At 37.2% G+C, this 17,865-nt stretch overlaps 1 protein-coding gene across 1 annotated transcript in view; it reads left to right on the top strand.

Annotated features, from left to right (window-relative positions):
* LOC134368912 (kinesin-like protein KIF27) overlaps positions 1–17,414 on the top strand; it is a 44,520-nt gene extending 27,106 nt beyond the window's left edge. Inside the window, exons 6-10 of the mRNA XM_063085149.1 lie at positions 5,064–5,218; positions 5,695–5,795; positions 7,651–7,806; positions 13,416–13,564; positions 16,992–17,414. Coding sequence (XP_062941219.1) covers positions 5,064–5,218; positions 5,695–5,795; positions 7,651–7,806; positions 13,416–13,564; positions 16,992–17,234 — 804 coding nt within the window. The 3' untranslated portion in view covers positions 17,235–17,414. The remainder of the gene's footprint in view (positions 1–5,063; positions 5,219–5,694; positions 5,796–7,650; positions 7,807–13,415; positions 13,565–16,991) is intronic.
* Positions 17,415–17,865: the final 451 nt, after the last annotated feature.

Raw genomic sequence — 17,865 nt, 5'->3', positions numbered from 1 at the left:
GTACAGCCTCAGAAGTTTTTTTCTGTTTGGTTTCATGGACTTTTGTGTATACCTTTTCTTTTAAGCATGCTTCTGTTTAATAAAAAATTAATAAACAAGAGAATGCATGATTATATTTGGAGGGAATAGTTGGATGAAGATAATGTCTACACTTCATCAAGAAGAAGCTATTCCTTGCCATCATATTTTCAGACATGATTAAGTTTGCTTTCTTTATGATATTTTTTCTTTTAACATGCAAAGTTGAGATGAGGTTAGACAGTATTTATTTTGACTTATTTGGCCTGTCTTATTATTTTCCAAGTGACTTTCATGTATCATTCAGTCTTGCCAAGTTGGCAATGGTATAAAGATAGGTATGAAATTTAGTTTTAATTTTTATTTATTTATAAATGTGTGGGTGGTTAACCCTATGCACACACAGATTTCTCTTGAATAATTATTAAGGAATCTCAGCAGAGATTTCTACTTAGCAGATTCATGAATTCTATTTTCTATTTGTTAATTTTAATGAAGAGAAATGATGTGTCTAAGTGAGGTCTATGTGGTGGTTACAGTCAGGGGTGAGAAATATGAGAGACAAGTGGTATGTGAGCAGTGTTGTGGACTTTGCATCAGGCAGGCTTGGGTGTCAATATGAGCGCTGTTGTGTATCCTGGAACATGTGACTAAACCTGAGCAATCACAGATTCCTTAGGTGTAAGAATGAGGGTAACATGGTGGGGGGATGGGGAGTGGAGAGCTTACATGAGATGCTGACTCCAACAGTGCCTGGGCACAGTGCCTGGTACACTCTATCATCAGCATATGTCCAGGGGGTGCCTCTCCTATGTCCCAGGCTCCGACAACTCAGAGTGAATAAGGCAGTTGCTATCCTTGCCTTTATGCTTTTCAATTTTGAGTGGTTAGATTTTAAATTTTAAATCATTGTTGTTATTAATTTTACTTTTATTTTGGAGAATTATTGACATTTTCTTTATGGTTGAATGAGTATATGATGAATTTTCATAGAACATTTGTGAAGAAAAAATATTTGCAAGATGCAAATTTCATATCTATTAATTCAACCTAATAATTGTGTTTACCAAATGTCCTTTTATTTCTTAAAAATAACATTTAGGTTTTTTCTGGTTGTAAAAGTTGTGCATATTTATTCTCCCTCTCTTGGTCTCTGTTTCTGTCACTTTCTTACACACACACACACACACACACACACACACACACACACACACACACACACACACACACACACACACTCTTTGAGGAGATAGAGCTCCGTGGGCTCTGTGAGAAGAGACATGAGCAAAATAAAGACTTCCACAGGCATTGTTTCAAATTAGTAAATTCTTAGTCTTGTTTTGTTTTTAAAATTGTCCTTCTACACTGAAAAAACCCTTTTGGCCACCAAAAGCAGGGAAAAAGGAAGACGATGCAAAGGTAGTATGATCAGCAGTTTGGGGAGTTCTGCTACTCCTACTGCGTGTCCAGGAACCCTTGCCACCTCGTGTGCTTGGACAGCAGGCTTGATGGGAAGACACACAGCAGAGCAGGCCTTATTCAAGTCATGTTGCTGTTCCACTTTTCTGAGAGTGAGGAGAAGGTTTCAGGTTGAATACCAAAACTAGCTAAATTATGCCCAAGAGGACATCTGAAATACCATTTCATTTTCTCCTGATTTCTGTCTTCTTGGCAGATGTCTAGCTGATATTTTCCAGCTGTAATATTTCTTTCTAGAGTCTAGCTCTAATATTTCCTTAAAGTAAAAATAGTCTTACTGTTTTAAAAAGGTAGTAAAAAGTAGAGAAATATTTCCTTAACTTAAATAACTTTGAAAGGAAAAGGGAGGAAAGGGCTTAATTTTTAAATTGATTATAGAAAGAGTTTGATTTTATTTCTTACATCCTTGTTTATATGAATTGGAAGTAAAGAGTGAAAAGATCTTGTTTATTTTAAAAGTATATTATTTATCTATTATATTTATACACATACAAGGGTATTTCAAAAAGTTCATGGATTCATGTTATCTTTTAACTCTTATTTTTTCCATGAACTTTTTGAGGTTACCTCATGCTTTTGTTACTAGCTTTTCTCACTTAGCAATATATCACAAACATTTGACATTCATTAAATACTCTTTCATAATATTATGATTTTTAATGGCTGCATAATATCCTAAGGGCATGCCATTGTGTACTTTTTGCTAATATTGAACATTTATTTTCAGGTTGTCTCTTAATCTGAAAAGTTTAACACCGGAATGGAATTATAAGATACAGCTTATGCAGATGCCCTAAAGAAATTGTCCACACAACTAAATAGTGTACAGATAAATAAAAAGTATTAATATAATTTATCAAAATAATGGAAAAAAGGAGAAACTCGTTTGTCTCAATAGATAGACCAAACACTCATCTAATAAAATGCAAAATCAAATCTGTATTTAAACTTAAAGAAAAAATATAACGGAGAACGCTACTTTTTTAACATGGTAAATATGATAATGATTGAAGCCAAGAGCCAATGTTATGCATACTAAACAGGCATTTTGGAAAGAAAAAATTACAAAGGTCCTCCCAGTCACTACTTAGCTTTAACATAACACCAAAATGCTAATGAAAACCGGTCATGTTTAATCAACTGTAAGACTCACATTTTTTCATACTTTATCATCTTTGATGGCAAGATATGTTTTACAATTCATGACATGTCATAGTTTGACAGCTTTTCTTCTTTCTTGATGATATAAAAATAAGGGTGGGTCAGTTGATGGCATTTTAGAATTGAAGAAACAAAAAAGAAATGAAAGCAGTAGCTAAGATATATCACTTTCTGTACTTGACGTAATTGTAAACCAAGAAACCAACCAAAATATTCTTGAGATATATCTTAGAAACTTTCTAGAATATGCAAATTCATAAAGTAGGAATATTTTAAAATCATCTAGCATTTTTGTAAATGAATTGTATTTTTTTTTTTTTTTTTTTTTTTAAAGATGACCGGTAAGGGTATCTTTACCTTTGGCTTGGTGTTGTCAGGGGTATGCTCAGCCAGTGAGCGAACCGGCCATCCCTATTTAGGATCTGAACCCATGGCCTTGGTGTTATCAGCACCGCACTCTCCTGAGTGAGCCACGGGCCAGCCCATGAATTGTACTTTTGTTGAGTCATAAGATTGCTGTGTATAACTCCATACTTACCGATTAACAGCCTCTTCAACTTTTACTAAGATTTTATCTCTCAAAGGCCATTTTTCTCTGACAAAGTAATTTGTTTTGTTTTGGTTTTTAATCACTTCTTTGCATGCATAGTTACTCATGTTGAAGAGTGAACAGGAGAGCTCTGTCAGATATGTCTGCTGGACTGTTAACCATGTTCTTTGGCTGCTAAACAACGCATTCCTTCAGAACATACCAACTTCACAGTAGCAAAATTACAACTTACATATCCTGAACCTTTGTGGAACTCTCAATTGGAACTACAGAGTTAAATATGTGAAATATAATAGAGTTAAATATGTGAAAACCATAGTCGTGATAAATGCATTAAGCAAAGTTGTAGCACATTTGATGAACCAAAATTAAATGCATCACTAGTGACAGGAGGCTGTCTTATTGTGTGGTGATTTAGAATATTACATTCAGGTCTGTGCACAACAGTAAGTCAAATTAGATTATTTTCAGAGAGCAACCAAGTTGCTGAAGGATATTAGGGAAAATCAGAAGTAACTCTAGATTTAGTCTGATTCAGAGGGGAGAGGATGACTGATTTCAGATATTTGAAGACATCGTTATTGTTAGACTTTGTTTTTAGAATAAGGACAAATGAGAGGAAGCACTAAGGGAATATAAAGGAGGATGTATTAGTGAGAACTGCCAAAGAAGGCATGCGAGGCCCAGGGCTTCGAAGGCTGTTGCAGTGAATGTGTTTAAGCAGAGGCCAGGTGGTAATTTGCAGTATTACAGAGGAAGGTCAAACATGAGATGACTGGTTGAACCAGATAAGTTCTTTCCAGCCTTGGGCTATGTAATTCTAGGGAAAAGTGGTTAGAATTAAAAAAATATATATTGGCGTTTAGACAGATACTCTTCAGCTGAATCAGCTTATTTCAGTGTTTATTTTGTGATCAATACTGTTTGGAGTATGGTTGAAAATGCTAAAATATCTCTAAGTAGTGAGCTGTGGAATATAGAAGCAACTGAGGATCACACCTCAGTAGGATCACAGAAGGCTTTACGAGTCTGGAAGGGTAGAATGACTGTTAAACGTTTAACTTGCTTAATATTACTCATTCCGGCCAACCTTATTTGGTGTTCATTATTAAGCTGCACCATTTGGATTTTCTTTGTCAAAAGAAAACTTAAAAGCAAATTTACAATCCCAGAGAACAAAGTTTGGCTGAACCAAAAGGTTTTATTTGCTCCTGAAATAATTCCCAAACCCTGAAAAGTGAAATCTTGATGCCTGTCACTTATGGGGATAAATGGCCATGCTGGGTACATTGTACTTGTTAGGTAAATACTTCTTGAGTTAGTTCTTCTGTACAGAATTCCCTCCCTCATATCCCATACCCAGGAATTGTATCCAAAGTGGGAATATTTTGTCCTGGCAGAAGGGGGTGGCAGTGGCTCTGGATTTCTTCTGGTGATGGGATTTGGATTGGAGGGGGATGAAGACCTTTAGCAGCAACACCACAATTATCCAGGTGTTCTGAAGTGGGAAGACTGGAGAGTGGGCACGTTTGCTGGGGAGTGCCTGAGCTGGGATGTTTTCCATGCCTCTCTGGTTTCCTTTTTGAATACTATTTTCCATGAAGCTATAAATGAAGATAGAAGAGCTTTCTGTAAGAGAAAGAGCTGTGTAGATTCTGAAAGAAGTATGTGTCCGTGAGGCACATTGTGAAACTAATTTTGACTTTTTTGGGGGGGAACGGGCACATATTTTTAGTGATTGACTATTTTAAGAGTACCTGTCTAATAATGTCTTTAAAACATTTTAAGGAATAGGATAAAAATAGACTTTTTAAAAGTCACTTTTTTTGTTGTTGGGTGGGGAATCACTTGCAAGGTGTACACGAGTCCTCCTGCGTGCTCTCCGGATGCAAAAGTCGCTGGCTTTCGAACGCGGGGCCAGATGCAAGAGCAAGATCAAATCCTTCACCACCAGTTTTCTGATGACAGTGAAGATGAGGAATCAGAAGGCCGAGAGAAGTCTGTAATTAGGTACGTTAAATATAGACTGGTTTCATAAACATAATTATATGATGCAGTAAATACAGAAAATATAGGTTTTCTTCATTAAAGTGTATCTTTTCCATTCAATGTTAAGAGTAAGTAGTTTTTGCTAAATGTACTGTTAACTGATGTGTTATGAAAATAGTATTTGAATGCAAAGTCATCAGTCTTACAATGGAAAAATGATTTTGCTTTCAGAGGCTTTATAGTTGTTAGATTTTAATTTTCAGAGGGAATTTTTTGGATTTCCTGATTCTGCTGCCACAGTGGCAGCAAACGATGAAGTTTCCACTGGATCCAACTTGAGGGGCATTCTTTTATTTTGAGGATAATTAGTAAAATTCTGTTTATTTTATATAATCGTTTTTTATATCATTGTCACTTTTCGGAGAAACTAAGTTGAGGGCAGATTAGAAAACGCTAACAAGCAAGTTACCCTTGATCCTGATCTTGTTTTTTTTAAGATATGGAAGTTACTCACGGAAAAAGCCAGACTCTGTTCATTCTTCGGTCAGATTGAATGATACTCAGGATGAAACACAAAAGTCAAGGCTGAGGAATGAAGGTACATAAACATTCTCAAATAATTTGGGTCTAATGGTTATAGGAAACTTCTTTTTCTTCAATCAATAGTTTAAGAAACATCTAGATTTCTCAAAGACCAGACATTGGTAGGAATGCTTTTCTAGGTGGTAAAAGTTTATGTTGTCTGTTCTGCTTCTAATTTTTCACTCTCTTTACTCCTTAATAAAAATTAAATAAATAAAAAATTTCTACTAATCAATTTTGGCTACAGAGATAGGCTGATGCTCTCAGAAGAGGGATTTCAATATGCTTTCATATAAAAAATTCATATAAAACCAGGGTTTATATGCTTTGTACTCTTGCTTACTTTAAAATACATCATAAGTAATGTGCTAGGTGCTTACTCACTGCTTCACTGGTGCTCATGCCTAATGTTAGTGATGTAGTTGGCATTAGAGCCCAATTACAGATGCTCCTTGACTTAGAATGAGGTGACCTCCCGAAAAACATGTAAGTTGAAAATATCAAGTTGGAAATAACATTATCAAAAATGCATTTAAGGGCCGAGCCCGTGGCGCACTCGGGAGAGTGCGGCGCTGGCAGCGCGGCGAAGCTCCCGCCGTGGGTTTGGATCCTATATAGGACTGGCCAGTGCACTCACTGGCTGAGTGCCGGTCATGAAAAAAGACAAAAAAAAAAAAAAAAGCATTTAATATACCCAAACCTACTGAGCATAATAGCGTAGACTCGCCTATCCTGGCCTATTTTGAAAATGTGTTCAGAACACTTACGACAGTGTGACCTGTTGGGAGGTGTGGCTTGCTGCTGCTGCCCAGCATGGAGAGAGAGCATTATACCGTATATTGATAGCCTGGGAAAAGATCAAAACTTCAAGTATTGTTTCTACTGAATGTGTATCACTTTTGCAACACTGTAAAGTTCATTATTAAGTAGAACCATTGTTAAGTTGGGGACCATCTGTAGTCTACTGGGTGCTTGTAATGTTTTAGTACACAGTTGATGAAAATTTTATGCAGCAAGTAACAACATCAAAAACATTTATATTGCAAAAACTATAGTATAGTAGGATATTTTAACTCATCTCTCTTGGCCAGTGAGTGGTCAACCCACAAAAGGCAAGGTAGATTAGAACATAAATAACATGATAAGTGCTGCACATGAAAATAGAGAGCATCTTTTAAAGAGCCTATGCATGTAATATTTACCAAAACTTGACTATAAGTAAAATTAAATCTCAAAATGTGGAAATAGTAAAGATGAGTGCTACTCAAGTAGCCATTCTTGAGCCTTTTGTGACTGGTCTGCAACCAGGGAAGAAAATTGTGCCAGAATGTAAATGAGTACACTGGTGCCTTCATTGAGAGAGTCTTGCTGTGAAAACAAACACCAGTGGAACTAAAGTAGTGTGCTTTAGTGACATATTTGATTTACATTCTGGTGCAGGACAGAAGCAAACGGTCCTGGACCACACTCTGAGTAGCATAGTAGGCTACATTCTCTGATTACTATAAAATTAAAAGTTAATAGGGAAAAAAAAGTCATCCCTCTACCCAGCATGAGATTTTACACCTATCTCAAATGACTCAGGTTAAAGGGAATGTAAAACTGTCCAAAACTATGGAATACGAGTAAAGCATATATATATATATATATATATATATATATATATTTTTTTTTTTTAATTTTTAGAAATGGAAATTCTTACGGTAAGCTAGAAAGCTAAAATCTCAATTGCTATGTTTTTTTCTTGTCTTCCCTTCTTTTCTATCTCTCCCTCTGTTACCTTTAAATTTCTTTTGTGTCTGTTTTTCTTTTTTAACTCTACTTCTATTGAAGCAGATAGTTTTATTTCTTGATTTTCTTTTATTTTAAAGATTTAAAAATGGAATGGCTCCAGGGAAGTCAAGAGATGAATTTGCAAAAATTAAAGAATTCAGAACACATACTTACTGAAGCTAAACAAAAAATGAGAGAACTTACAATTAACATCAAGATGAAGGAAGATTTGATCAAAGAATTAATGAAAACAGGTAATAGTATCCCGTAAATCAGCTTGTATGAGAACAAAAAGCTTCTAAAATTGCTTCTGATGTAGTGACATTTACTTTAGTTTTTGAAGCTATGGTAGCTTGAATCTGGTATAACAAGGTATGGTTTAGAGCTATTATGTGAAGCTTAGTTATCAAAAGAACTTTATTATGTTGAGATTTCATACAGTGTGAACTCTGGGTTGTAACTGAAACTCTGTTGCCTTAATGGGTTTTTTTGGCCTTTTTTTTCTCAAGTCCATGATTCATTTTATTTTAACTTTATTATTATTATTATCATTATTATTAGTATCATATGTTCTAAGATGCTGTTGTGGAGCTGTCGGGGGAAGGGGAAGAGGGAAAAACGGAGAGGGAGAGGGTCGAAGAAGGGGGGGATGGCTGAGACCTGTGGCACCCCCCTCATTCTGGCAGGGGAGCTCAGGGGGTTTCTGATGATGGCTCGGTGATGGCTGGGCTGGATGTGGATGTCAGGAGGGGTGGGGCATGGCTGAGGACCTCAGCCCTCCACCACCCCGGCAGCCTGGGGTGCTTCTGGTCACAGCTTGGTTGTCATAGCTGGGCTGGATGCAGATGTTGGGGGTGCCTGGCTGAGGCCCTCGGCCCCCCATCACCCCAGCTTAGGAGCCTGGGGGCCTTCCAGTCCTAGGTTTTACAGGTGTTCTTTGGGGTTGTTAGAACTTTACTGGTTAATATCAGAACTTTGTCTCTGATCTGTGGGGTTTTTTTTTTTTTTCTTTCACTTTTGTGTTGGACTATTCGCTTTTCCAACCACTTAAACTCTGCACTGGAACTAATTTGTTGCCCTTTGTTTACTTCTAAAATGGGGGAACTTCCTGTGAGGAGCAGCACTTGAGCCCTGTAATTGAGCTAAATTGCTGCTTTGCTGCTGATTCTCTGGAGAAGGCTTTTTGTGCAGTTCAGCTTTTAATGGTTGACCTTGTAAGCACTTCTGGGTTTTGTGTGGTTTGGTTCACCAGGGTTGTGTGGAAACTCTGGTCTGGCTCTGAGTCTTTTTAGCACACAGCAGCCCCTGCAGTTCTGTATTCCTGACCAGTCTCCACTGACTAGTCCTGTGCTGATTGGAGGGCAAATCAGCTGTCCATGCTGTGTCCCAATGTTTCCCCAGTGGCTCGTCTCCCCCGCCACCCACACTCCAAACACTTCTGATGGGACGGGCCATGCGCCGGTCCCTTGCAATAACTAACTGGCCTCTGAGTGGCTCCTTTTTTCAGTTGTCTGTGGCCTGTCACTCCTTTGTGGGTCCACGGGAACCCTGTTAGTGTTCTTGCTGGCCTGGGGGCCACAGAGGCCCTCTTCTCCCCTGCCACCTCCAAGCACCTTCACACAAAGTGCACAGCTGTGGCTTTTGCCAGCTTTTGCTCTATGTGTTCACCAGGGCCAACCTTGAAATGGTTGGGCCTCGAACGATCACAGTGGTCCTTTCTTTCTCTCATCGTGGCTTTTCCTGCCTTCATGAACTCCGTTGGTCTTTTCTCCTCTTCCCCTGAGCTCTAGCAGCCCCAGCTTGGCAGTCATTGCTTTTTAATAGTTATAAATAGGTTGATTGTAGGAGAAGGTGATGCTGGGGACCATCTATTCATTCCACCATCTTGATTGCAAGTCCCCTGGCCATTTATCAAGAAATATTATAGTAGGCATCTAGGAATATGTCTTGAGATATTTTTCTAACTCATTTTAATAGTTATTTAGTTTAAATTATTAGTCTTCATTTTTTGGAATTCATTTTAACATTAATTTTACACTCTGTATCTTATTGTATTTATTTATTTATTTATTTTCGTGGAATGGGAAGTCAGCTTTTACTCTGGAACACCAGTGACCTGAGGAGAGAAGTTGGGTAAATCCATCTCTCCAGTAAACATGAAGGAGAACGGCCAGACTAAAACCATCTCAAAAACTCAGACTTACTGAGGGTTTGTAAAGAGGGGGTTGAGGGAATGGAATGTGGGAAGTGAAAAGGAGGGAGGGGGTGTGAGCTGTGAGGGCTCTGAGCAGGAGCCGGACACAAGGTCTCACCAAGGATCCATCTGGTTTCTGTTCCCATCCTTGATGTTATCTTAGGGTCCTGCTGGATTTTGATGGGCTTCAGGGTGGAACCTGTATAGCTTCTTAGGTTTCCTGGGATCTGGACAGTATGTGTCTCATGGCAAGCTTGCAATTCCAGGCTAACTGAAAAACAACATTAAATCTTCCATACAACTGCCTCCCTACTCTTGAGTTACTTGAGTTCGTGTTCTCTGTTTGCTGCAGTAAATCATTCAGCAAACTTTTCAGGGAAGGTTCTTGGTTGACATACTCTCTTAATCTGCATATTTGAGAATGTCGTCCAGTTTCCCTTGTACAGAAATGATAACTTGGCAGGGTACATAATTCTTGGCTCAAAATTATTTTCCCTTAAAAACTCTGTAGATATTGTTCCATTGTCTTTTGGCATTTAGAGTTGCAAGAGAAAAATCTGAAGTCAGCCCGACTTTTGCCCCTTTATAGGTAACTTGCTCTCTCTGCCTGGATACCTGTAGAATTTTTTTCTTTATCCTTGAAATTTTAAAATATCACCTGAATATGTCGAGGTATTGCTTTCTTTTCACTGAATTTTAAAGGTACCCTGTGCACTTTTTCCGTTTGTAGATCTAGTGTGTTCAACTTTGGAAAATTTTCTTCAGTTAGCTCCTTCATTACTGTTTCAGCTCCACTTGCTCTGTCCTCTGTTTCAGATATTCCTAGTATGCATAGATTGTATCTCCCGGACCAGCCATCTAGGTCTCTCTTTTTCTCTTTTCTTATCTTGATTTATTTTCCCTTTAACTCTGCATTCTGTGAGACTTTCTCTTGTTTTGCATTGACTTCAGTAATTTGATTTTGTGGACAATCCAGCTTGTGTCTTCCCTCTATGTACTCTCTCAGCTCTGTGATAGTGATACATTTGGAGCTCTCTGCCCATCCTTCCACTAACACTGCAGATAGTTTGTTAAACTCCCTTGTTACACAGTTCCTAAACCGTTCTATAGCTTCTATTTACTGCATCTGTTTGAAGAGGAGGCATTTTCTCAATTACTTAGCTCTGTGCCTTTCTTCTGAACTGCAGTATTATGACCTTATGAATAGCTCTTAGCAAAGAGGACCAAAAATGAAGACTAAGGGAGGTTTTCTGCTGCATGGAAAATAATCCACTTTATATTTTAGATGTAGATGATTTTTATTTCTCTAAAGATATCAGGATTTATTCTCGGGAGCAGTTCTCTTAGGTGAGCCAAGCTTTTCACGTTCTCTTATGTCTTAAATTCTGCCACATTGAGGGTATATACACCATCCTCTCCTCATCCTCAGCTAGATTAGGCCTCCCTTACATCAGGCTTTTTTGGTTCTCCCACTCCCCCCACTATACTGAAAGTATCAGCCCTGACTGCTTTGAAATTCAGTGAAGATTTGAAGGAATAGAGCATTTCTTTTCCCCAACTCCAGTGAAAAACAACTCTCTGGTCTCATGTAGGGGAACTGAGGGAAATACTACCTTCCTTTTCTTCAAGCCCAAGGCTATAATCACACTCAAACTACATAAATCATGGTGTGTCTCAAACCGCTGGCAGCAAAAAGAAAGCTGCCTTCCCACTTCTCTCCTCTTTGCTGCAAGCTTAGTTTCTGGCTGTTGGTCCTCCTCCTCAACCTCTTCTTAGCTCCTTTCCCAAAGCTTTTTCCTTCCTTGTTCCTAGTGATGTTCTGTGCATCATCCCAGCTCCAGTTAACCCGGATGTTTAATTGAGTTTCACCGTGCTCCTTTGTCACAGGCAGCGTCAAATGCCAGTCGACCCCTCTTAGGAGTATCTAGGAGTTGATCTAAGGATTTAAATGGCTTTTCTGTCCCCAAGATTTCAGGGTACTGCCTGTGTAAGTTGAGGATATTTACCCCTGGAATGAATGATTCTCTTTCCAAGAGCTTCTCTTTCCACAGGTCTCACTAAACAAGTGTGCTTTTGTAGCATAGTATATCCATCCTGGTTGATTTAAAATAGAGGATACCTGAGCTTTCACAGAGAAGGTCCTCTTATTCATTAGAACCAAGGGCAGTTTGGAGCTTTCCTAAAGAGCCTAAGAGATGGTGACTAGCAGAAGGGTCAGTGTGTGCTTACTTTTCAAAGTCCTCTCATTAAAGACCTCCCAAATAGCAGCTCCTCCAGCCAACAGTAATAACAGGACAGTACTGTATTTCATCATTTCCAATACACATTTTTTTTCACATTTTAATATACCTGAAATTTGGATGCATCTTTCAAATAATGGCAGCTTAGCATTTTATCACCCTGTAATTGGCACTGTTATTTTTTTTTTTTAGTGCCTCATAAAATATTGGTGTGCTGAGCAATTGATAAATAATCCAGGAGTCTTTAAAATATAGTAGTCGTATTTTAAACTTAGTCAAGTAATTCTAGAGTTTTAGAGCCAGAAGACATCTGCAATGCATTTAGTTCAGTAACTAATTTTTATTTTAAAAATTACATTTTCTGTATAGCATTATAACAAACTATAACAGTGTCATAAACTGTCCCTGGCAATTATTCATCCTGTCAGCTCTAGACTCCTATTTCCTACTGCCACGAGTTTGCCAGTCTAGTTCAGAGACAGTTGCCTATTCAGAGCAAATCAAAACCAAGCTTTTAGGGTCTAAGTAGCTGGGCTTAGAATGAGAAGATATAGATATATCTATATTCTGTTTTTCTCTATGTTCTAAATATTGATAAGAAAATCATTTTAAAAGAAGTAATCTTTAATGAGTTCAATGTAATGAAAAGGGAGGGGCTCAGTTCTTAAGAGATGTAGCAATCAGATGTATCGTGGACCTTGTTTGGATCCTGATTAAAATAAACCAATTGTAAAAGACATTTTGAGACAATTGGAGAAGTCTGAATATGGACTGGTGGGTATTAATATCGTTAAGTGTGATAATGACATTTTGGTTATGTCCATATTTTGTATGTATGCTTATTGAAGTATGTGTCGGTGAGATGACATGACATCTGGGATTGCTTTGCAATATTTAAGTAAAGTAAAACAAGAACTGTTGAAATAACTGTGACAAAATCTTGATAACTCTAGAATCTGGGTGATGGGGGTTCATTTTATTATTCTTTGTATATATTCAAAAATTTTTATACTAATTGAAAAGAAAAGAATTCAAGGAGACAAATTATGGGAGGCAGGAAACCAAAGTGGACTAAGTAAGAGGACAGAGTTGCTCCAAATAAATTTCTTAACTGGAGGTTGATGCCAGCAAAGCTCAACTGCACATTCAGAGGATCAGAAGTGTCACACTAAAACACAAAAGATGAACCAATGAGAAGATTAATGGCATCAGATGGGAACAATCATTAAGGAACTAATCATCAAGAGCCTTGGTGGCAAGCTGTGTTTGATGGGGATTGGTGGGGACGGTTGGGTCTTTAACGCTTTGTCTTAAATAGTAACACCGCCCAGCTGGATTTTTAGAGTAGAGCATTTTTATGTTTTACATGTTTTAATGTTTTTTATTTACTTAATTTATAATTCTTATTACTATTATTTTTACGGTGAAGGTAACGATGCCAAGTCCGTAAGCAAACAGTATTCTCTGAAAGTAACAAAACCAGAGCATGAAGCAGAACAGGCGAAAGTGGAACTAACTGAAACACAAAAGCAGCTACAGGAACTGGAAAACAAAGATCTTTCTGATCTTGCTGTGAAGGTAAAATTACAGAAAGTTCCGTAAAAAGATGGATGCTGCAAAGCTGGGAGTCCAGGAAACTTTTAAAATGTAATTGAGAAAAGTTATTTAACTCTTCCTGATTCTCCTCCTGAGTTAGGAAAGAAGTGGGAATCAGTTTTTACCATGAATAGAAACTGACGGCAACTTTTCCAGTGTGCTGGTCGCTTTCTATATTTTACAATCTAGCTAGAATTTTACTTTTTCTTTTTCTGTTTTTGGTAGCTGGCCAGTATAAAAATCTAAAACCATGACCTTGGGGGTTATAAGGCTGTACTCTAATCCACTGAACTAACCAGCCAGCCTGGGTAGAATTTTTCTACATTCAAGAAGTACATTATTTTAATCTTAGTATCAAAAGCCACGTGGTAAAAAATAAAGATAACCACAGAAATAGTGTCCTTTTCTGAAGGACAAAGAGTTAAATAACAGTTAAATAATATATATGAAACATCTGGTATGAACATGGCACTTTGTAGACACTAAACAAATGGGAACTATTTCAGACAGTTTTCTGAACTCTGAAGAAAGGTAAATAACTTTGAGTGATTTCCTAATGATTGGATTTAGCTATAACTTCAGAGAAGTAGCTAAAAATTCTATTCCATGTGAAATACTACAGAGAGAATTTGTGTAACGAAGCCATTTCCTGGTGCTTTGCTGTGTTAGCCTGATCATGATGAACCTTCTACAATGTCTTCTCTGGTTCTTTTCATCTCATAATCTATTGCTTTCATATTGTAGAAACAATATTCATATTGTTTCCATTGTAGGTAGAGATGAATTGTAGTTGATTTAGAGTATTATTATTATTATTATTATTTTTGAAACTGTGCTATGGCTATTTTCTTCCAACAAGATAAATGTTTACTACATATCTCTGGTGTATCAGGTCCTGTTCTACGTGGGGAGGCAGAGGTCCAAAAAGTCCCTCTCCCTAGGGTGTCTAATGCCACCTCAAACATCTGGATATCTCCACTAAAAGTCGCTACCTAAGTAGCCTCTCAAGGCAACACCAAGTTAAAATAATATGACTTGAGTGTTTGAACTGCTTAAAGGAGGACATGGTGGTTGTATTATGTCACACTTTCCATTTTCCTTCAGAATATTTATTTCCACTTAGGAATTCACCTCTGAGAGTCTTGGGATCAATTCCTCTTCACTTCTTGACCCTTTAAATCAGGCCTACGATGTCTAACAAAGTACTCATTTTAACAAGACATTAGTAGAATAAAACAAGGAAATTTTTTCTTTTGTGTTTTTATGAAATTTTATTTATAATTTCATAGGTTTATATCCTAGCTTTAGTTGTGACTGCAATTCTTATACTCAACATTAATAAGTAGTAACCAGAATTATTGTTTTTCTATTTCTATAAATATATCTATTTATCCTGTACATTTCTAATTTAAGCCTTCTTTATAGATTTAGAAAAGATTTTATTTTCTATATATCACACAGCTAAAATGGTAGGGAGTAAAAGATTAAAGATTATTAGTAGGGTTTGTGAACTTTCATGCCTTTTCGTTTTCCATATTTCCTGCTGTATATCCTTTCCTGCTGATGGTACTGATAAGGAACGGAAAACAAAGGTACAGAACTTAACCTCAAAAGAAACATCTGATACAGTAGAGGACTGAAAGAAGACACGTAATTTTAGAAATTTCTGTGCCTTTGACATATCCGTACACTGCTGATGGGGATGAGGATAGTGCTGGATGATGAGGAAGACACAGTTCCCATTTACTGAGTGTCCACATAGTGCCATAGACATACCAGATGTTATATATGTATTTAATCATTATTTAATCCTTGAATGAAGTGGGTATTTTTATCTGTTTTACAAATGGGGAAACTAAGGGTTAGGAAGGTAAAATAACTCGTTCAGAGTCACATAATGGTGATGACAGTACCAGTGTCAGTACTCAAACATATCATGCCTCTTAAAAAATACTGACATACTAGTATTTTTATTGGTACAATGTAGTTATTTCAATTTTTAAAACTAAAAATTTTTTAAATTCTAAAAATCTAAAATCTGGTTTTCTTTAAATGTCTTTAGATATATGTAGAGAGCTGTGTGCTGCATTAATAGTTTAATGCTAACAAAGGTGCACTTTTGAGCATCTATGGAACAAATGCAAAAGACAGTGGCAACTGTGTATCACTTTTAAGTAAGATTATCAGGATGTACGTTGATATTTTCAATGTTATATTAAAAAGGCACTAAAAATACTAGTAGTATAATTTTTGCTGTTATTATCAATGGTAAGTGGCAAAGCCAGTATCCAAATCCAGGTATGGATGGGCCGAACCCGTGGCGCACTCGGGAGAGTGCGGCGCTGGGAGCACAGTAGTGCTCCTGCCGCGGGTTCAGATCCTATATAAGGATGGCCGGTGTGCTCACTGGCTGAGTGCGGTGCGGCCGGTCACAAAAAGACAAAAACAAACAAACAAAAAAAAGTCCTGTACAAAAACGATGTCAACTGAATCAGCTACTGTAGGCTGCTTGTTGGTGTAGGCTGACAGCAACAGTCTAGTAATGGTCCACAGACCATAGTTTGAGTAACACTGCTCTAAGCTGCAATGTCTCTGAATTCTTAGTTTAATCAGACAAAACCTGCTTGTGTTGAGTAGTATAAACACTGAAAATGTTAGCAAACTTTTAATGCTATATCGATAGATAATTTTAGTTAGATGAGGAGAAGCTTTACTTAAGATAAATGTTAAAATAGTAATCATAATGGCTGGTCACTCAGAGAAAGCGGTGTCAGTTCTGATCATCTTAACTCGGGGATTAGTGATTTAGGCTACAGCTGTATATAAAAACAAGAGACACTGGAATACTGTGCAGTCACATAGAAAGAACAAATCTATATGAAAAGACTTCTAAGTAGAAAAAAGGGAAGTGGAGAGTAGTCTATATTGTATATATATGAAGCTATTTGCATGCATATGCATAAACTATCTCTGGAGGAATATTTAAGAAATTGGCAATTTTGTGTCAGGGAGCAGGACAGGTAGATTTAGGGTTTGGGATAAGAAAGAGTCTTTTTAAATATAAATTTAGTTTTGTACTGTTTTAATTGTTCTCATGTACATATAATATTTTTAAAATTAAAATACTAATAAAAAAGCAGAGGTCTATTTTGTTCTGTTAGTTTGTCAGCATCAGAAAGTCTCATCATTCTTTATATGTTTACATACCTGATGAAAATTATTATGGTTTCCTCAATTGCAAAATTAGACATGTAGAAGAGTAAGCAATTGTTTGTGAGCCTATCAAAAATAAATGAAAATCTAGGGAAAATGCCTGCCTTTATCACTGAATGAAAAGATTAAGTTTAGTTGAGGAATGTGAGAGATGCAGATGCAGTTTTTCATTCTAAAATATTCTATATGCTCTCAGGTCCTACAGAAGAATCAACAGGATAGTAAGAAATTGGCATCACTGTCTATCCAAAATGAGAACCGTGCTAATGAACTAGGGCAGAACGTAGATCACCTGAAGTATCAAAAGGTACAGCCGCAAAAAAGACATCAGGAAGAAAACGAAAAAAGTAAACAACTGGATACAGAAATTAAGCAGGATCAGCAAAAAATCGAAGTAATATTATCATACATCCCTGCTAAGTATAATACGAAATGTTAACATTCACTTGGCTTGTGAAGTATCTGTCCCTGACCTGCCCTTCACTGCTGTCCCTTATTTACTTTAAAGCGTTGTTCATCTACATAAGAAAACCTATTTATTGAATTCTGAGTATTGTCTTGAAGGCTTTGACTTCACAAAAGAAGGTACAGCGATAAAATTTCCCTTAGTCCGATCTTAACTTTACTAGAGGCTGTCAAAAACATAAAGTTATAAAGCTGAATTTCTGAATGTCTATCATTTGAACAGGATTTCTCATTTTCGCACTGCTTCGAGGTGTATTGTCCATGTATCTGTGTGGAAAAAGGTACCAGGTAAAATGGTAAAATTTCATTCATAGTGAGCAGAAGCGTGATCAGATTTGTATGCCTGCAATTCTATAGGATAGATCGGGCTGGGAACAAACTAGTGGTGTCAGCCTGGGCTGTGGAGACAGGCTAGTATGACTTCAGATCCCAGCTCACTCAGTTCCAGGCTGAGAGGTTTATTGAGAAAATCACTCGTCCTCTGTGAGTCTGTTTATTCTTATCTAAAATGGCCTTACTCATACTTGTCTTACAGGGCTTTTTTGAAAAAGAGGATAATGATCATGATAACTAATACTTACCTAGAACCATGTGCCAGGCTTTGT

This window comes from Cynocephalus volans, chromosome Y (assembly GCF_027409185.1).
Source record: "Cynocephalus volans isolate mCynVol1 chromosome Y, mCynVol1.pri, whole genome shotgun sequence".
Lineage (NCBI taxonomy): Eukaryota > Metazoa > Chordata > Mammalia > Dermoptera > Cynocephalidae > Cynocephalus > Cynocephalus volans.
Note: the sequence above shows the minus strand (reverse complement) of the source record. Positions and strands in the feature narration are given on the sequence as shown.